The sequence below is a fragment of the Echinops telfairi genome, unplaced genomic scaffold (genome assembly GCF_000313985.2).
Source record: "Echinops telfairi isolate 266 unplaced genomic scaffold, ASM31398v2 ScPeMD7_7425;HRSCAF=8463, whole genome shotgun sequence".
Lineage (NCBI taxonomy): Eukaryota > Metazoa > Chordata > Mammalia > Afrosoricida > Tenrecidae > Echinops > Echinops telfairi.
Window position 1 is genome coordinate 6,329,655 of NW_022111325.1, and position 22,083 is coordinate 6,351,737.

At 38.5% G+C, this 22,083-nt stretch overlaps 1 protein-coding gene across 1 annotated transcript; it reads right to left on the reverse strand.

Moving 5' to 3' along the window:
- Positions 1 to 2,310: 2,310 nt before the first annotated feature.
- LOC101657262 (olfactory receptor 10J3-like) lies at positions 2,311 to 3,279 on the reverse strand. Its single transcript, XM_004714731.2, has one exon. It carries the CDS (start codon positions 3,250 to 3,252, stop codon positions 2,311 to 2,313), a length of 942 nt encoding a protein of 313 aa, XP_004714788.1. The 5' UTR covers positions 3,253 to 3,279.
- Positions 3,280 to 22,083: the final 18,804 nt, after the last annotated feature.

A 22,083-nucleotide genomic window follows, 5' to 3' on the forward strand; every position in this document is an offset into this window, starting at 1 on the left:
GATGACCACTGTCCCAACCCTTTAGATTTTGAAATCATTAGACATTGGTTCAAATCTGTTGCTTTTGAAATTATCTAATAACTGGTAAATTAATGTCAACATATATTTGCTATTTTCATTGCTATTTGTGACTTGTCATAGATCTGTAGCCATAGTTTTGCCTTAGTGAATGAGCATCATTGAAATTTTTGTCTTGTGCCTAACCCCATTGCTTTCTTAAGCAGTGTCTAGTCTGTAAAGTTTTTCATTTGTATAATTATTTTTTCCATTTATTCCATTTTATTCCATTCATATTTCCCCTCCCTCACCCACATACCCACCCCAGACTGCCTTAGCATATCACACCAGCATTCCTGACCCAGTTCTAGAGAAGTGACACGACTGTTAATGAGCTGCCACTCTGGGGCCTAACAGCATCTGCATTCAATCCCTGATAGCTGGATGTCTGAGCTAGTTAGCTGCATGCTGTGAGTAGTCCAATCCAAGATCCCCCAAAGCATGTTCCACAGGACACAAGTTCCAGACATGTCCTTACAAATATGATTCTAGAATCAAATGAGTTTGGGAAACACATGTTTGTACTAAGAAAGTGAATCTGAGGCTCTAAATGCCATGCCCTATATTGTTGCCCTAGGGGCAGAGTGGATACCCCCTGGGCTGTTGGAACCACCAGCTGCTCCTTGGGAGAGAGCTGAGGCTTTCTATCCCATCATGAGTGACAGCCTTGAAAGCCTTCAGGGGCAGTTTTGCCTGGCCTTTTGGGGTCGCCATGCATCAGAATTGGCTGGATGGTAGTGAGTTTATGGAAGTTGGGGGGTAATCATCTATGTAACTTCAGCTATGTCTGTGTTTTCCAGATTAATTCGACCACAGAAATCTTTTTTGAGTGATATCTAATAACATTCCAAGGCACTAGTCTTCCTAAGAACCCACTTTGGGGAAATTCTTTTAGTCTAATTAAGTATCCTGTATGTATATATTTTCCTTTTATCGCTAGTATTTTAGATTATATACTATTGGCTAGATTAATATTATTGCTAGAATTACACAATGTTTTCCTTAGGTTACTTATATTATTTTTCAAGAAGCTGATAATGGTGTCTCTACAGTTGTCAAAGAATACATATAAACCTTAGATGTATGAATGAATTTGGAGCTCACTCTTGACCTCAAGGTCTAACATAATAACAATCATTTGCTATGATATTGCCCTGCATGATATTTGCCCTTATGAAATGATAACTGATGATATAGGTGCTATAGCTAAGTGTGGTAAAGAAATTAGATATGCCTGGCTATCAGATAAAATATGTCTGGAGTCTTAAAGATTTGTCTTAAAGGAAGCAGTTTTCCAAGTGAAGTGCCAGCTATGTCCACACAGAAAGAGAATACCAGCTTGAGGGATTCAAGAATTATCAAAAATAAAAACCATTATCAGGGGAGGGAATTGTATTGACGCTTAAATTCTGGGCACCTGGTTTGCAGAAGGCTATGGGTAACAGTAAAAGCCCAAAATCCATTTGTAGAATACCTACTCAGATTAAGACTCCATTGAATTTCCTCTGACCAAAGAGCAGGGATGTGAATAGACTTGTCCTCAGATAGAGTGTACTGGAAAGTGTACAAATTACACATCCATGATCAACAAAAGGAGGGGCAATCTCCTTCAGGAATTTACATATCATTGATGGAGATCACTGTCCTGGGGACCTATAGTTATGACCATATTCTGATTTGATCCAGAAATGATCAGGAAGGGAAATTCTGGAAGCTGTGCATTCCAGCAGTTAGAAAATATTACAGGTTGTAATGCAATATTAGCAAGTAACTGCATCAAGTTACAAGAAGGTCATAAAATCCACAGAAAATAATATATGATTCTACCATCTCACTTCTCAAAAAGCAAAACAAATTGTTCCTTTCCCCACAAAAACAAGGAAAATGTCTTTCAGAGTAGGTTGCTAAACATTGTTTTCATTCAGAGCCCCTTCAGATTTTGGTATTAATGTAGTGGTAAAAATAAAAATATGGTAAAGAGTGCGACTGTGAACACATGTGTGTTAGTATATATAGAAAAGAGATAATTATGTGTGTAAATACTTCAATTAAATTCTCAAATGTATGTCAAGTTATTGTATAATCTCTCTGGAGCAGGACACAGAGTACCATGACTATCACAAAGGGAAACTTCCTGTCTCAGCAGCCAATTAAATTAAATCTATGCTTCCCATAGCTTAAAGACACTACTAAAACAACATTGTAATCAACCCATTGTCATAAACACAAAGAGAAGACATCCACATCTTCTTATTAAGAGGATAGGGGCTTCCGCCCTATAGCTCTTTGTAGAGCATCTTTGACTTCCTTGTTCCTCAGTGTGTACACGACGGGGTTCAGCAGGGGAGTGATGACAGTGTACGTCACTGAGATGAGTCTGTCCTTCTCCAGGGAACTCTGAGATTTGGGCTTGAGGTAGATGATGGAGGCACATCCATAGTGGATGATGACCACTGTGAGGTGGGAGGCACAGGTGGCAAAGGCCTTCTTTCTGCCCTCAGCTGAAGCAATCTTAAGGATAGTAGAGATGATGAGGACATATGAGATAAAGACCAGTCCCATTGGTAGAACAAGAACACAGACACTGACTACAAAGTTAATGATCTCATTGACAGTGGTCTCTTCACAGGCCAGCTTCAGCAGGGGGCGTACATCACAGAAGAAATGAGAAATGACAAAGGCATCACAGTAGGGCAGGCCAAACACAGATGTCACCTGAATGATGGCCATACCCATCCCAATTCCCAAGGATCCAGATGCCAAAAAGGCACAGGACTTCTTACCCATAGTGACAGAATAACGTAGGGGGTTGCAGATGGCCGCATAGCGGTCATAGCCCATGGCTGTGAGCAAGAAGCAGTTGTTGATGCCAAAAGTGAGATAGAAGAAGAGCTGTGTGGCACAGCCTTGGATGGAAATACACTGGTATGGATTCAGGAGGCCAAACAGCATTCTTGGAATGATGGCCACTGTGTAGCAGGTCTCAGAGATGGACAGCATGCTCAAGAAAAAGTACATGGGAGTGTGAAGGTGTCGATCTAGGCGAATGATGGTCACAATGATAACATTGCCAGAGAGAGTCAGTAGGTACAATGTCAGAAAGACAACAAAAAATATAAGCCTGTGCTGCCACCCAAAGCTGGAGAAACCTTCAAAGAGGAACTCAGTCACAGCAGTGGAGTTTGGCTTTGGCATTGAGGAAGGTCTGAATCTGAAAGAGCTGGACAAAAGAAATGAAACAATGATGAATCAGCAATGAAACAGTGGCCTTGACCAAGGCCATCAGTTTAGAGGGTCTCCATCCTTTGAGCAATCAGTCATCATTTAGAAGTTGGGAAATTGCTCAGTTTTCACCTATACTTGACATTTTTGTTGCTATAAAAGTGTTACTCTAGAACCTTAGCTTGAAGACAGAGATAGATACGGGAGGCCAAGTATAAATGAACAGAAAGATAATAGAAATAACAACCTGGCCATTGAAGAACTGCTCCAGGTCAAGAAAGAGGCCGGCAATATATCAAATGTGCCCAGCTCTGGAGATCCACTGTAACATACTGTTGAAGCAGGCCCCCGAGGGCTCTATGAAGAATAATGACCTATTGAAAGGTAAAAATATCTGAGACTAATAGTCTTCCAGTATCATCAGGATACTTTGTCAATACCGAATGCTTAGTTAAATGTCCTAAAATGGCTTCTTCTCAGCAGAACCCTAAGACCTGGGCCCTACTTCCCTAAGCTCTTGTACTTAGTACACCCTGCAATCATAAAAGCCTAAAATGGTAACACTTCTAATGGATTTTTCTGCCTATAAGGGCCCTATCCGCCAAGATATGACAAAATAATAATCTATAAATTATCAAGGGCTCATGAGGGAGGGGGAGCGAGGAAAAAAAATGAGGACCTGATGCCGGGGGCCTTAAGTGGAGAGCAAATGTTTTGAGAGTGATGAGGGCAATGAATGTACAAATGTGCTTTACAAAACTGATGTATGTATGGATTGTGATAAAAGTTGTATGAGTCCATAATAAAATGATAAAAAAAATAACTAATAAAAAAACCAGTATCTTTTCCAAAACAAATAAACAAACAAAAAGGCCCTATCCGCAATATCCTATAAGATGATGAAAAATTGCTTAATAAGACATTTTGGTTGACCATTCATCCCTTGACCTTTTACAATTCTGGCCAAAAGCAGGAAAGGAATTACATTAATCTGGAATTGTCCATTAAAGCGGGAAATATGTTTTTCAAATATGAGAGAAAAGATAAAAGCCTATTTAATCAAACAAGGACAATATGCTTTTAAAATATTTTTAAATCAAACATCATTTGTGAATACCTCAGGCTTTTCTGGGAATAAAAATGAGGTCATTCTCCTTCTGTTTACCTTATGCCATGTGAACATAGCATGGAAAACTGAAATGGGGCAGATCGAACCCTAACCCTTTTCTACCATATTCACCATCTGCCCCAATTTAGCAAGCTGAGGATTATCCTAACTCCCTTTCTTCTCTTTTCTAGCCTATCCTTTCCTCTGTGTGCCTTCTATAGACACACAACTTCTGGCCACTAGCATCATTCTCAATGATCTCTCTCACCTCAGTAGATCCTAGTCCAGATTTTTCTCATGAATATTGTAATAACTTGCTTTTAAAAAATTTGCTCATGAGGCTCTCCTATATAATTTCTTTCACATTTTAATAATATTTCATAATGCTCAAACTGATTTGTAATTATACTCTAGTAATACTCCATAAAGTAGCTGTAAGTATTAAATTAGTGACCATATTTGAAGAAACTGATATAATACTTGACAAATAAAGTGAAACAAACAACAACAAAATATCCACTGTCATTGTGCTATTTATAATTCATGGTAACATTATTTACAGTTTCTAAAACTGTAAGTTTTTATGGGATCACAATCTCCTCTTTCTCCCATGGAACGGCTCATGGATTTGAGCTGCTGACCTTACAGTTAACAGCCCAAGGTCTACCCACAGTGTGACCAGAGATTCTTGACCTATCAATAGAAACCATCCACAGGTGATACAGCAAATGTATCCAGCTCTATAGATCCTCCTCAGAATAGTGAAGTAGGCCCCCAAGATCCCTCTGAGGAATGAAGACCTAGTGAGAGATAAAATTCATGGGTCAGTATGATTCTGACTCACACTCATCCTGAGAGGCATTCTTGAAGTTGTAAATTCCAACTGGAGCAGATTGTCTCCACTTTCTCCTATGGAGCAGTAGGTGGATTTGAGAAGCCAACCTGGTGGCTAACAGTCCAATGCTTACCTGGAATCACTACTAGGAGTCCTTTCTTGACACAGAGGAAGCCACTCTGTGCAATTAAATGATAATAGTTATCAATATTTATCCCTTTGTATTTTTCACATGGCACCTAATAACAACAACCAGAAGATTTGTCACAAATGAACCAGTTAGATTTCTAAGAGGAGTTAGTGAGGAAGAGGAATTTTAGTTGATCATTCTAGGATTTGTAATAAGCCTGTAACCCAGTTTTGATTTTAAAATGCTATTGTTTCCCTTAAAACGAAATTCTTCTACCTCTCTAAAAATATTTCTAGATATGCCCAAAATAAAACTATGTACTGTTGCATGTACTGTCCCAGCATAGGTACAAATCAATTTTGATTCTAAACCCCTTCTTGAAGATGCTCGCCATTTACCTTCTCTTCTGGGTCCTAGTAGCTCTTCTAGTTAATGTATGTAGGAGAACCATCCTCAGTGCCATCTAGTTCTCCTTCCAGAATTATAATAGATAGGTTGGAGCGTATCACTGTAAAATCACAAATTTCATTATACTTGCACATTTTGAAACTCATCTAGATCACTCTTATAATGAAATTCCATTTTATTAGCCAGAAAAGCTCACTCATGCCTGTGGCCTAGGGTATTCTACTGTTCATTTTCTTTTCCATACATGCAATCAACATCCTAAAAAATATACCCCTGCAACACTTATGGAAGTATATTTCTAATAGAGCGAATAGTTGGTAAAATTATATAGAAAGTAGAATGAGAATATAAAACCATCTCCAGCATCCCCTTACAGATGGGTCATGGGGAAAAGACAGGCCAGTCAGGGTGCAATATAGCAATGAAGAAACATACATCTTTCCTCTGGTTCTTTAATGCTTCCTCCCTTCCCTGTTATCATGACCCCAATTCTACCTAACATATCTGGCTAAATCAGAGCATGGACATGGGTACAGAGAAGAACTGGAAACACATGGAGTACAGGACAGATAAACTCCTCGGGACCAATATTGAGAGTAGTCATACCAGGAGGGTAAGGGGAAAGTGAGGGGAGAAAGGGAGAACCGATCACAATAACCTATCAATAACCCCCTCCCAGGGGGATGGACAGCAGCCAAGGGGGTAAAGGGAGACATTGGATAGTGCAAGACATGAAAAAATAATTATTATTTATAAATTGTCAAGGGTTCATGATGGAGGGAGGGAAGGAGAGGGAAGGGGAAATGAGGAGCTCAAGGAGAAAGAAAATGCTTTGAAAACGATGATGGCAACATATGTACAATTGTGCTTGATACAATGGATGTATGTACAGATTGTGATAAGAATTTTACGAGCTCCAAGTAAAATGATTAAAAAAATTTCCAAGAACACTATTTCTTATCTAGGTTATAACAACTGTGCGTGAGAAGGCGAAGATGAGAGACAGAAAAACATACACAATGGACAAAGGGGAAAAAATTGTGAAATCCAAATAATGTCTGGGACATTGCAAATTTACTAATCTTATAGTTACATATTTGTTTCCTGAAAACATTTTTTAGCCCCCTGTGCATAAAATAATAAAAATTTTCCTCATATCTAAGTAATACTATTTCTTTAGTCTTTCAAATGCACATACATGTGTTGAGTAGTCACAGGGTATAATAATTGTCACTGTACTATTGTAGGAAAACAATGATGGATGAGACATAGCCCTGACCTTCATGGAGCTAGACCTGTAGGCAGCCTTTGGTATACATGGAACCCAACCAAATGCTCTGCAGGCCTCTGTCTAACTTCTCCACATGAGACTCTACAACTCTCTCCCCCAAATCCTTGCAGTCATACTCTTTTCTTTGAGAGATGGCGTCCCCTTTCTTCTATAGATTTTCTTTGACTATGTGATGACCGGGGTATATGGTAAGATAAGACATGGGCATATGGTAAGATAAACAAAATGATACTCACAAAGTATTCTGCTTCTTGGATCTTCTAGAGGACTGTGATTATACCAGAGCATCACATCCATCACTCTCGAAATTTGATTGCCTTCAGTAGCAGATGATTCATTGTTTTTAATTATTCAAAATGGTACCCATAATTTTATCCATAGCCTTCTTGGCATTATTTGAAACCCATCTGTTACTTATATTTATCTCTTTTTGTAAAGATATTGCTATTTAGTCAAATAACTCTCTACCAGAGAGTTGATTGTAGTTCAGAACCACCGTATGTACAGTTTTCATGAGGAGACTGTAAATTTTTAGGGAAGTTAACAGCCTCTTATTTCTCCTGCAGAGTGCCTGGTACATTTGAAGTGCCAGCCTTGTAGTTAGCAGCCTAAAGTTGGGGTTAGTAGCCCAGCATCTAATGTAAACCACCACCAGGGATCTTTATTTCATTAAGTAGTCAATGCATTTCCTTCTCTGAGAGTTACTACCCTCTCATCAGGTTGAACTCCAGTTCCACAGGAATTCCCCCTTTCTTGGAAATATCTTTAGACACAATCCAGAATGACACACCTAAAAGGAACTAACTAAAGAAGGAAGTCTGCCCATCCCAGTAACAGTGTCTGACCTTAGAGTGAAGAATAGAAAAAGTCACATTAAGTTTCTCTGAAATCCCATAATCCCACCCACTAGAAGAAGCTCCTCTATAGGTCTTAAAGTACAAGTCTGGCTTTGAGGTACGTAATATGGAGTCAAATTATCTGTCCAAAACTTCTGGGATTCTCTTTCCAAAACACCAAATGACAACTCCCAAGTGATCAACAGCATAAAGAATATCCAAACAACATAGCCCGTGTCTTGAGACCTCATTAAGGAGGCAGATCATTTCCTAGTCCCAAGACTAACAATTTGTAGGCTTAGATTTACTTAGCTGTTAGTACAATTTGGACTGAAAAAGTTGATTTCTCTTACCCTGTTTCCCCGAAAATAGGACACTGTCTTATATTAATTTTTTCTCCCAAAGATGCACTAGGTCTTATTTTCAGGGGATATCTTATTTTTCCATGAGGAAGAATACAGTACACATTTATTGTTGAACAACCAAAAAAGGAAATTTATTACCTGTATACAGTACAGTAGTAGTTGTCATCACAAACCAGTATAACCAGACAAACTGTGAATCCTACAGTATCAAGAATTTCTTGTTACTACCATTATTTCCATGTACAACAATCTATGGTACACTTACTTATAATCTGTGGTACATTTACTCGCATTTCCTGTCTGCTCCAGCTGCGCTGCGGCCAACAGTGACCTACATGGCAGTGCTCGCCGCTAAGGTCCAGAGTCCAGAGTTACGGTAGCTTCGGGGGGCTTTATTATCGGGGAGGTCTTATTTTGGGGGGATGCCTTATATTTCAGTGAGAGGCAAACTGTAAGTAGGTATTATTTTCAGGGCATGTCTTACTTTCAGAGAAACATGGTACCAAGTTGGGCCAGGAAATACATAGTTCTGCTAAGCTCCATGTTATACTTTTGTTCATTTCTCTGGCCCAAGGAAAGGGAGGGTAAGACTTTATGAAATGAGCTTCGCAAGTAGGGAGGGAGCAACGATTTTAAGCATTAAACTCTGCTGCCTGTTTTATATACTGACATTTGAAACAAGTTTAAAGTCCCTGAATGGCGTTATTAACCTTGTCCCTGAATTTTTCATTAGAACTCACCCCGCCCCCCTGCTCTTTATCATTTATGCTCTGGTTACCATACACTGTACATTATTTTGGAGTTCCATGCTCAGTTTTTCCTCAGGTCTCAGTTGTTCTAGAGCATCTTTCATATACCAACTAAATCCAACAGGAAGCAGAGAGAACACCAAGTAGACTAAAACCCAAGAAGAACTCACCAAGGGATATAACAGCTAAAATATCCAACTTTGAGGAAAAGGGGAAAATTTTAAGAGCAGCAAGATAAAGGAAGACAGTCCTACAAGGGAGCTCAGGTAAGAATATGCTTATACCAATGAGCAGAAACCATGAAGAGGAAGAAAGAGTGGAGCAACATCTTCCAAAACCCTGTCCAAGAATCCTCTACCTTGCCAAATTATCCATTGAGATAGATGGAGAGATAAGGGTCTTCCAGGGCAAGGAAATACTCAGAGTACACTGCAAGATACACATCTGATATCAGCAATAATATCCTTTGTTCAATGTCCTCTTGTGAATCTGAACTGAGCCTCTGGCTCCTTCCTGTCGATGTGCTTTGACAATCATTGTTGGATGAACTTTAGAAAAAAATTAATTGTGTGTGTTTTTAATGATATAGTTCTATAATTTGAGCATTCTGTTGGATTACTTTTATTTGGAATGGGCACAAATATGTATCTCATCCAATCAGTTGACCAAGTAGCTGTCTTCCAATTTTCCTGGCATAGACAAATGAGTGCTTCAAGTATTTCATCAGCCTGTTGAAACATTCCAAGTGGCATTCTATCAATTTCTGGATCTTAGTTTTTGGCTAATGCTCTCAGTGCAGCTTGGAATTCATCCTTGAGTACCATTGGTTCTTGCTCATATGCTACCTCCTGAAATGGTAGAATATTGAAGACTTCATTTTTGGCCAGTAACCGTGTAGTTCTTCCATCTTTTTTTTTTATGCTTCTTGCATCATTCATTATTTTTCTTATAGCATCTCAGTATTGAGACTCAAGGGTTGAAATATTTTTTGAGTTATTTCAGTGTAATGCCGAGCATGTTCTTCCTTTTTGGTTTTCTTTCTTGGTTGTTGCACATTTCATAAGGTTTTACTTTTTCTTCTCACACTGCCTTTTAAAGAACTCTGTTTAGCTGTTTGACTACATAGTTTCTTCCATTTCCCTTAGCTACTCTACCATTAAGAGCAAGTGTCAGAGTCTCTGTTGACATCCACTTGATGTTTTCTTTTCTTTCTTGTCTTTCTGTTAACCCGTTGCTTTCTTCATGAATGACATTCTTTATGACCTCCCACAGCTCATCAGGCCTTCTATCATTAGAGTTCAACATGTCAAATCTGTTCCGGAGATGTTCTTGAAATTCAGGAGGGATAAATTCAAGATTCTATTTTGGCTCTCATGGACTTGTTTTAATTTTCTTCAATTTCAACTTGGACTTATATTTGACCAATTGATAGTCTGTTTCACAGTTAGCCTCTGCCCTAGTTTTAGCTGTAGTTTAATATGTAGTTTATTTGATTTCTGTGTATTCAATCTGGAAAAGTGCATGTGTACAGTTTTCATCTGTGTGGTTGAAAGAGCAATTGCTTCTAAGTCACGAAGACTTTCTTTTTCAACTACTGTTCCTTCCTCTTTGTTTTCAACTTTTGAATTCCACTAACCAATAAAAATAAATGCATTTTGCTTGCATGTTTCATCAGTTTCCAACTGAATTTGATCATAGAATTTTTCAATTTCTTCTTCATTATCTTTTGTAGTTGGTGCATAAATTCAAAAAATAGTATTTTATTATAACAATTGTATTGATTTGGTTTCATTAAATATGAATAGATATAATCCTGTCACTGACATCCTTCAAGATAGATCTTCAAATGTCCTTTTTTGACAATGAATGCAATGCCATTCCTCTGAATTATGCCATTCTTGTTATTGTAAAGTGTGTGATTTTTCTGATTCAAATTGGCCAATACCGGTCCATTTCAGCTCACTAATACTTAGGATATCAATCTTTATGAGTTCCATTTCATTTTTAGTGACTTCCAATTTTACTATATTCATACTATATACTTTCAATTATTAGTAGAGTTTTGCAACTGTTTCTTCTCATTTTGAGATGTGCCCATCAGTGAATGAAGATTCTGAAGACTTTATTCCCACAAGTTTTAGTTCATTCCTATCAGAATGGTTGACTCTACTGTGAGAAAGCAGCTCCTCATCAGTCACATTTTGAGTGGCTTCTGACTGAGAGGCCCATCTTCAATATTCTGCATCCCTTCATTAGGCTTTCAGTACCAGACAATGTTTCAATGCTATGCACAAGCTTTTCAATTGCTACTTTCTCTGAAATGAGCAGCTGATTCCTTCTTTGTAGTCTGTTCTTAGTCTGGAAGTTGATAACTCAAATCACTGCCATCAAGTCAATGCTAACTAATAAGGTCCCTGTGGTAGTTAGATGATTTTATGTCAACTAGACACTCTGGCTCAGGATAGAGTCAAACCTGGCAATTAAGTTGCAGCCTGTAGACTCTGCAATGACCTAAGAGTGTGAGACACCGGGAACTGTTCTCTAACCTCTTTGCTTTCCTGCCTGCTGGTCACCCTGAAAGCTGCTAGAGCCTTGCCCATGTTCCCACTGACCTTGGATGCACACTACTTTGCACCCACCAGCATGTCATCTTCCTGTGTTCTGAGTCATAGTGACTCTATGAGTCTAGAGAGGGATTTATAGACTAGTATTGGACTTAAGGACTTATATTGGACTGAGCTGAGATGCTGTCTCGATATAGAATCACTTCTATATGCAAATATCTTTCTTATACATATATGAGTGTCACTGGATATGTTTCACTAGTCAACTTGGCCTAATATAGACCCTATAGGATAGGGTAGAACTTCCCCCTGTGAATTTCAGAGACCATAACTGTTAACAGGATTAGAAAGATCCATCTTTCTCCTACAAGTGACTGGTGGTTTCAAACTGCTGACCTTGCAGAGACCAGCCTAATGAGTAACCACTATGCCACCCAGGGCTCCTGTAGAAGCTATTGGTAGTACCATTATTTTAGTCAATTGCATAGAATTTAAAATACTGTTGAGAAAATGAAAGTATGTGTAGTACAGATTTTTAGACTAAAACATATGGATTTTTGACTTGTACAGATTAAAATTTTAAGTAACCAACTAAACATTGTTTACACAAGCAATGAGGGTTGAAACTAGGGCAAATTTTTCAGTAATGTTCATTCACAAAGGCGGAACTATGCCTGCTGGAGTAAACCATGTCACAAAACAAGCAAACAGAGTATGAAAATAGCAAATATATGGTAATCTTGTGCTGCCATTTATTGGGCACCCTCAAATCAAGTGATTAGATCCAAAGTCCAATGACTTCCAAATCTACAACCTTGGAATAGTAGTCCTCTGCTTCTTTTCAATACTAGGACATTTCATCCTTGAATCCCAGAGAATATGTGTTTCTTTAAACTTCTATAGGTGTGTGTAAGGGAAAGTGAAATTCAATTAGTGGAATTTCCATATTGGAACTTTCTGGTATGGCTTATGAAAGGATAGAGTCTAAAGCCCTGGTTTTCCAAAGCATGTAGCACGGGTCACCAAGGGCTTAATAGAAACTTAGACAAAAGTGCCTAATTAGGAACATAGTATTGGGTAAATTCTCTTCTTGTGGGTATATATAAGTAATGTTCAGTCTTTTTTTTCCTTCCAGTGGCAGTTTACTCCACCTGGTTTTCCCGGCAACAGAAGTAAAATCACCTTCTTAGACATAACTACCCCCTCCACCTCTCTCACTGCCATTAAGTCAATGCTGACTAATAGTGACTCCCTGTGGGTTTCTAAAACTGTAACTGTTTACAGGAGTAGAAAAGCCAGTATTTCTTCCGTGCTGCTGAAGATAGTTTTGAACTGCCAACCACATGGATTGTAACCCAATGCATAACCCCTATACCACCAGGGCACTCTTGCACCTTTAGACTTTAATTTCCACTAAGGTTCATCGCAGATCCTTGTACAAGTGTTTATTGATTTAGGGTAGACTGTAGAACAATATTATATAACAGTCACTTATTTGTCTTCTCCCCCTTTCCCCAACATGTGAAACTGATCCCAGCTGAGGTGAGGCCTACTCTATTGAAGTGTTTATTAAGATGAACAAATAAAAGGGTGATATACAGATTATGAACATTAGGTAGGCATACCACTTCATTGCTTGGCAGATCAAATTGGAAGATTGCATGACCTGAGAACTGATTTTTGCCTTTGTCTTGGTGTTTTTCCTTATAGTAGTTGAGTTAATTGTGCCAGCCTGGCTGATAATCACATGTGGGGCTAATTGAAAGGTGGAGGGACAAATGGGTGGTGAGCCTCGCCTTTCTAGTTCTCGGGTCTCTCGTTTTGTGATGGTTGCACCGGGTGCAGCTGCCTTAGCAGTTCCCTGCTTCAGCTTGCAAGATTGACTTCCTACAAGACATCCCCAAGGAGAAGCTACATGGACCTATCCCGATGCAGCCCTGGGTGCTGGAGCAGCCATGTGGAGACCCCTGCCAGTGCTGAGATGCTTTTCGTTTACTGACTCAGCTTTCCTCCTGCAGTCGGCATCATTGCCTCTGTTTTGTGAGGTGGAGGACTTTGTGGACTGGTGATGGGTTAATGGGTTAATGTTGGACTTGTGGGCTTGGACAGCATTGGGTTGGGATGTTTTCGTGATGCACATTTTTTTTACATAAAACTCTCTTATACATGAGTTGCTATGGGTTTGTTTCTCCAAAGTACCCAGACTAATACAGTAGTGGTCTTATACAATATTTGTCCTTTTGTGATTGACTAATTGAAACTAGCATACTAGTTTCCAGGTGCATCCATATTATGAGATGTTTCTTGGTTTCATCACTGTTTTTAGGGCTGCATAATAGTCAATTTTATGTATGTACCAGGATTTCTTCATCCATTTTACTACTAATAGATATTTGGGCTGTTTGCAGCTTTTTGCTATTATGAACTGGACTGCAATGAACATAGGTGAGAAGAAATCTGTTCATTTTGCATGTCTTACCTCTTTGGAGTACGTGCCCAACAGAGGTGTTGCTGGTGTGTATGGCGTTTCTATTATCAGTTGTTTTAGGTAACGCCATACCAATTTCTACGTGGTCGGACTTGTTAAAAGCCCACCAGCAGTGCATAAGAGTCCCAATCTTTCTGCACCCCCTCTAGTATTTGTTGTCTTCCTGCTTGTTTGTTTTTTTAAATTGAGTTATCTTTGTGCATGTTGTTGCTCTTCTTCTAGTTTTTGGATGTGTTGATTTTGGAACTTTATTTTTTTCCATGGATGAGTTTATTGCCTTCTGATAACTGCTTTTGCTGTGCCCCCCAAATTTTGGTATGCTATGCCATTGTTCTTATTTGTTTCAAATAATTTCTTATTTTTGTCCCTTATTTTATCTATTATTACCAAGTTGCTTTTAAGCAGTATGCTATTCAATTCATGTGATTGGCTTTATATTCTTGTTCCTTTTATTGTATTGTTGATTTCCATTTTTATACTATTATACCATTATATATCATTTTATACAATCCATTGATCTGAGAAAATGGATGGTAGGATCTGAATGCTTTTGAATCAATTAAGGTTTGCTTTGTGTTCTAACATGATCTGTTCTAGAGCATGTACTATGTATATTGAGAAGAATGTGCATTGGGATGTTATATGGAGCTCCGTATAGGTTTAGGAGATCACGCGTGTTGTTTAGCTATTCTGCTTCTTTCTTGAGTTTTTATCCCACTGGTCTGTCTTTCCTGGAGAGTGGTGTAATGAAGTCTCCTACTATTATTGTTCAGCGGTTTATTTCTCTCTTCAATTTTGTGAAGGTTTGATTGATGTATTTTGAAGGTCTTTCATTGAGGGCAATGATGTTTACAATAGTTAATCTTCTTGTTTTATTATTATTCTAATAATTATGTAGTGTCCAAATTTTAAATCTATTTCATCAGTTATTAATAGTTCCACTCCTGCCATTTTATGCTTGTCATTATCTTGGAAGATATTTTTCCATTTTTTTATTTTTAATCTACTTTTGTCTTGGAGTTTAAGCTATGTCTCTTGTAGGTAGCATTTAAACAGATCTTGTTTTCTAGTCCTGTCTGCTACTCTCTGTCCCCTGACTGGTGACATCAATTGATATTCAGCAATTTATTGATATATATGAGCTTGTTGCTCTCATTTTGCTGCAATTGTGCGTAGTTTTCCTTTTTGATTTTACTCTTGTCTTTCTTCCTGCTATAATTCTGGGAATGTTTTGAGTGCTGTTTTCATTGTATTAGTTTCTGGATTATCTTGTCCTATGTATTGCTCTTAGGCTTTTCTGGTGTTGTCAATGCTCTGTTCATGGTAATTCTGTTAATATTTTTGGTAATGTTGGTCTTAATTTTATGAATTCCTTTAATATTTCCATGTCCAGAAATACCTTTATTTCTCCCTCATATTTGAAGGATAATTTTGCTGGATATAGGATTCTTGGTTTGTAGGTTTCTTTTCTTTCAGGATTTTACATATATCACTTCATTGTCTTCTTTTATGCTGATAAATCTGAGTTTTTCCTTATTGTTCGTTTTTTAGGCTTTTCTTTTTTCTAGATGCCCTCAGGATTCTCTCATTCTCCTTGCAAATGGGGAGTTTGATTATGATATGTCATGGTGTTTTTTTGTTATTGTTGGGGATACCTACCCTGTTTGCAGTTCCCTCCATTTCTTAAATAGTAACTTCTCCTTTGTGATGGGAAGCATTTCTTCCATGATTTCTGCTATGATTTTTTCTGTAGATTTTCTTGTTTGTTTCTTCTTGTTCTGGCATCTCCATGACATGCACGTTGTTTCTCTAGATAGTGCCCCACGTCCTGCTCTGGCTTTATTTGATTGTTGTTGTTGATTATTTCTCCCCTCATTTCTAGTCAGAGTAATTATATTTGAACTTTTCTTCCATTCTTTTGCTCAGGTCTTTCACTATGTTGTCTAATCTAAGTATATTATCTTGTTGCGTATCTTCTAGTATTCCTTTGGGTGTAAGGTTTCTAGTTTTTAAATTATTTTCATTGTTTTCATGAATATATCCCATATCTTTTAAGCACGTAGAAACCACTTTTTTTTTTTTTAGTTCTGCTTCTGGTCATTCTTAGGCCTGTTTCAAAGGATTCATTGGGTTTGGGTGATTTCTGGTTATGTTTCTTTTTCTTCTTCTTCTTCTTTTTGTTAACACAGTTCATTGCTTGTTCTGTGGCACTGTGGTGCATCTTTTAGTGGTACATGGACTTTATGGTCATTTAAGGCTAGTTGGCCCTGTATAGTGCCTAATATAAGCACTATATAAGAGAAGTCTAATATAAGCAGAAAAACATTGGGGGGGGGGCATTTACGAAAAAGGAGAGAAATGGCTGAGTGAGGAATTTGATGAAGAAGAAAGAGAATAAAATAAAAGCAATAATAATAATAATAAAGTCCATCTGAATAGATCTGAAGATTTGTAAATATAATGGGAAATGTATTCTAAGAGGGGCAATATGAATTAGTAATTACTACAGGAATAATTTAGAGGAAAAGGAGAGATAGAGCAGAAAAAGATAGTGGGTCAGCAGGAGAAAAGTGTAAGCAAATAATCAGACCACTACAGAAGGATTAATGTATATTTATATGTTTAGAAATAGGAAGAGAGAAGAAGACAACAGAAGGAAGACAAAAACAAGTTGGAAAAAGTGCACATTTTCAGAGAAAAGAAGAAAAAACAAAATATGGTGGTGTGGCGAGAGTGTTTATATGGAGCTCTGTTACTATGGTAACATGACCATGAGCTGGTCTGTGCTCTCAGAAGAAAAGAAAAAATTTGCTTTAGAAACAACACAAATAAAAACACCTGATTTGAGTAGGTGTGCCCACCCAGAACTAACGACATGCCTGTGTCTACCTAAGAGATGTGCATATCAGCAAGGGGTTAAAGCTGTGTAAGAGGAAGTAAGTAGAAAAAGGAAATTTAAAAAAAAGTATAGCAAAACTACAAAAATAAACAAATAAACATTAAAATGAAGTTTAAAAAAAAAAGCTGCAGTTGGGACGGGTTTCTGTGATCCTCTGGCATTGTTGGTTTGCACATATGTTCTCTGCCTGGGAAACCATGAGGGGACATTGTGGGGAGGGGCACCATGGGGAAAATAAAGAAGGGGAAAGTGGGTGAAATCATTGCTTGTGTAGTGAGGATATCTGCATCAAGCGGCCCATGCAGTCTGCTATCTACAAAAGGCCCCCCAGAATTCAGAGGCAAAAAGCTTGGCTGACTGGGTTGGAGGTAGGGTGGGGAAGGATCAGCTTGTGCAGGGTAGGCGAATGTACAGAAGTAGCCTGAGTCACTAGTCAATGGTGAAGGGGAGTCAGTAACAGTCAGTAGGCATTGCTGATCTCCAACTTTAAGGAAGTTTGGTTCATTTAGCTTTTGAATGGTGTTTCTGGTGTCCAGGGAGCACAAGGCTTCTCTCCTGGTAGAATGTCTCAGGCACTTGCTGAGGAGATCTTCCTCGGCTTATTACCTGGTGGCCCCGTTTGGCAATGTTTCATTCTGTTGTACATAGGGTCACTAGGGCAGAACCGATGTGCCGTGTGGGCACATAACAACAGCAACATATAATCAAGAAATGAAGTACTGAGATAAAAAGTCTAAATGTTACTGGAGGCATTAGGGGAAAACAAAGCTCTAATAATTGCTGGACTACCAATTTCAACAAACTAATGCAGAGTTATAAGCCTTCACTCTTCTATTACAAAACTCTAGAAAAAAGCTACCTGACCAACTGATTGAAAGAGAGTTATATACATTCTTATCCATTTCAAAGAAAAGTGATACAAAAGCAAACAGAAATTATCAAACAATATTATTATATCACATTCAAGTGTTGCTGAAGGTAATCCAAAACCTTTTGCAACAGCGCTCTGACAGGGAACTGCCATAAATTCAAGCCAGATTCGGAAAAGGATGTGGAATAAGGGATATCGCTGCTCATGTCATCTGGCTGTTGGCTGAAAGCAGACAGTCCGAGAAAGGTGTTTGTCTGTGTGTTATTGATTATGGAAGGCAGTTGACTATGAATAACACGGCAAAGGATGAGAATTCAAGAGCACTTCAGTTTGTTCATGCAGAACCACCTGGACATAGCCCAAAAGGCAGTCAGTGGAAGAACAAGGGGATTCCACGAGGTTTAAACCCAGGAAAGGTGTGTGTTTTCTTGGCATTGATGGTGATTTTATTTTACTCAGCGTCACATTCAATGCCCAAGAAAACAGATATCAAGAAATTAAGAGGTTTACATTGGGTAAATCCACTGAGAGCCAGAGGGGGGCTTAAAAAATCTGGAGAGGGTTAAAAGGAAATATATTACTTTACTTTGTTTTGTATTCACTTTTGAATTATGATTTGAGTATACAAGGAGCACCAAAAAACCAAAAAACCTGGAATTGCCCTGGTGGAGTGGAGACTTTCTAGGACACATTTTTCTTGCTAGGTGCGCATCAAGCCACTGGCTCCGAGTTAGTGCACCCAGCGTTGGTAGGTCCAGGACCAGGGTAGGTCCTCTCCAGTCACAGTGAATATTTTTCATAAAATCAGTTTCACTCAAATTTTGTTTTTTGTGATGGCTGATTTAAGAGAACGGCGTGTGACTATTAAATTGTATTTCCTACTTGAGGAAAATGTCTCAGAAACTGTTGTGTTGTTGAACACAGCTTCCAAGGACAGCCCTGTGGGCACAAACTTAAGTGTGTGAGTGGTTCTCTCATTTAAAGAGAGGTGAAATGTGATTGATAACAAACCTGGTTCTGGATGGTCTGTCCACTTCCGGCACAGATAAAAGAGTGGACTTGTAGTGCATTTGGAGTTTGTTCCACCAGCTCAGACTACTAATCAAACTTTCTTTTTAGAGGTTCTGAATAGATTGCATAACAGTCTGCAACAAAAAAGGCCCTAATTTGTGGCAGAAGGGTGACTGGTTTTGCCACCATGACAATGCGCCTGCTCATGCATCCATCTCAGTGTGCTAGTTTTGGGCAAAAACATATTACTTCTCTTGCCCCATGCACACTACTCGCCTGATCTCATTCTGTGAGACTTCTTTTGGTTGCCATGAATGAAGAGGGACATTAAAAAACAGCGATTTGATAACACAGAAGAGGTGAAGAAAAAAACGGAGGAGGTGCTGTCAGCCATCCAAACAGATGAGTTTGAAAAATGTTTCCAAGAAGGGAATCGCAGATTTGCCAAATATATTAAATTTAATGGAGAGTACTTTGAAGGTGATATGGTTGGTTTGTAAAAACAAATTAAATACATAGTTTTAAAAAAAATTCAAGTTTTTTGGGTACTCCCCCCGTATGTTAAAAAATTTCCACCCATAAATCCATACACATTTTGTTTCATGCCACTAATTGCAATCCTTATATGTAATACCACTCATCCTGCTTCCTCCCACGCTTCCTATTTTCATTCCTGTTTCTTCCATCATTTCATGCTTTCTAAATGTTGTCCCTTTGCAAATGTTGCCCTTTTGGTCACAAATGACTGATTTTTGTAAACAATGATGGTGCTGTAGCTCCGTGGTGTTGTTTACCTTACAGATTAAAAAAAAAGATTTTTCCCCTGAAAACTGGGTCAGGATATGAGTTCAGGTGCAGGTTTGAAGGATGCTGAAAAGCCTTAATCTTAGCGCTTCCACTAGTCTACTCAAAAATTCCAGTTTAAGAACTAATGTTCACCTGATGCAAACCATGGTATTTTCAATTGCCTCATATGTATGTGAAAAAGGCATAATGAATAAGGAAGACCGAAGAAGAATTAGTGTCTTTTAATTATGGGAGTAAAAAAACATTGAACATATAATGAACTAGCAGAAAACAAATCTCTCTTGGAAGAAGTACAACCAGAATGATCCTTGGAAGAGAGATAGCAAGACTTGTCTCCTGTGTTCCACACATGTCATCGGGGAACCTGTTTGTGGAGAATGATAGCGTCCATGGTAAAGAAGAAAGTCAGCAAAGAAGAGGAAAAACCCCAATGAGATGAACTGTCAGAGTGGCTGCTGCCTGTGTCAGAACCCTAATTGTGACAGTGATGGAGGATTGTATGATGGTTGTTTTTTCCCCACTAAAATAAGAGTTGCTGTGGGTATAAATGGAGTTAACAGTATATGAGGGGAACACTTCAAAAAGTTTGTGAAAAAATGGAACTTAAAGATAAAAAAACACCTGGTTAGTACAGGTTAGTAGGTCCCAAAACAGGCCAAATAGATCCCTTAAATATGTTAGCTTGGCTGGCTTCACTTTGCATTCTGGTCTCAGATGAATGTTACCATGTAAGAGATACTTGTTCTGGCTAATTATCTAAAGTAGCTCCTCAACTCCATTCATTTTAGGTATTCTTTCTCACCTTCCACATTACATTACTCTCTTTTGTCAATATATATATATATATGAATGAGGAGAGTTCAAAACGTTTGTAAAAATTCCATTACCTTTTAAATTTTTCCACTTTTAAATGTATTACCATTACAAGAAGTCCTCTTGCTCAGTTGGCCAGTAACTGACTTTGAAGGGGATGAGGATGATCACAGCCCTATCCTGCCCAAAGACTGACAAGTCCTGCCATTACCAAGTGTCCTCGCTGAGTGGAACCACACTACTGCAATGCTGCTGGACTCCAGGCTGGAAATAAGGGCTCCATTATCATCGTTCTTTCTTTCTGGGAGGAAAGGTTCATTGGAGACATGAGCACAGCAGATCAAGGGCAAACATCTGACTTGAAGAGTTAAAACGGTGTCAGTGGACCTCCCCCCTTTTGATGCATGCTGGAACGGATCTGGTTTTCAACATTTTCTGTGTTTTTGTTTTGTGTGTGTTTGGTTATATTAGGGTGCATCTCAGAGGTGTGCTGCTTTCAGAGGCGACCCTCTTCAAGTTGTGTTATGTGTTTTTCTGTCTTTCGGTATAAGAAACTCAGGATTGATAAACTTACAGGGACAGCAAATAGAATAAGGGTTTTGGGGGGCAAGGAGCACGGTGGTGGTGGTGGTGGTGGTGGTGTGTGTGTGTGTGTGTGTGTGTGTGTAAAAGGGAGACGATGTCAAGGAGTTCAGGAGGAAAAAGAATGTTTGGAAAATGATTGTGGTAGCAATTTTACAACTCTGCATTACACGACTGAATTATGGAATGGTATTATATATGTATTAACTCCAAAATAATAATAAATTGAAGAAAACAACAACAGCAACATAGATCCAGGAATGCATTTGGGCCTCAAACTGAATTGCAGCTCTAACTTAAGAACAATTCTTACATCATGGCCTTGCTCAATACTCATCCTCTTATCTTCTAATTGCATTTTTGCACAAAGATTTTGAAATCTCCTCCTATTTAATTGATCTTCTTTCACTAGAGTATAATGAATAAGAAATCTCCTTATTGCTGTTGAGGAAATGGGTTCCTAAGATGTTGCATGCTGCAGGTGAGGATATAACTCTGAGACATAGTGTAAGGGAGTGTTGTCACTATCAGCACCTATGCGAGATGAAGCCATCTGGATTTTGCCAAAGGTAAGTTTGAATTTAGATTGAGTCAACAAAAAGTCAAGATCATCTCCCAGAATTATCCTCAATCAAGAAAAGTGGGATAATGACTATGTCCTGTAAAAAAAGCATACGTGAAGGCAGTCTACACTCAGGAGGAGTGTCCTGTTCATGGAAAACAATTCTTGATGAGTTACTCAACTTACATGGCCAGTCCACGATCCTCCCAGAACCTGACCTACTGGTACCCAGGGGATACAATCTGGCTAGTCCACCAAAGAATTCAGTTAATATAACATCAGGTAAAAGAGAGTTCATCATTGTTCATCAGATTTTTACCCAAGGGTTGTTATCTACAGTAAACAGAACTACTAAGGTCTATCATTTCTAGAAATCTAGATACAAAACAGAAGATATCTTTACTCTTTCACAAGACTTTGCATGCCAATGTTTTTGGCAATTCAGACCATTTTACTTTGACTAAGACATTTTCATTTGCATGGAC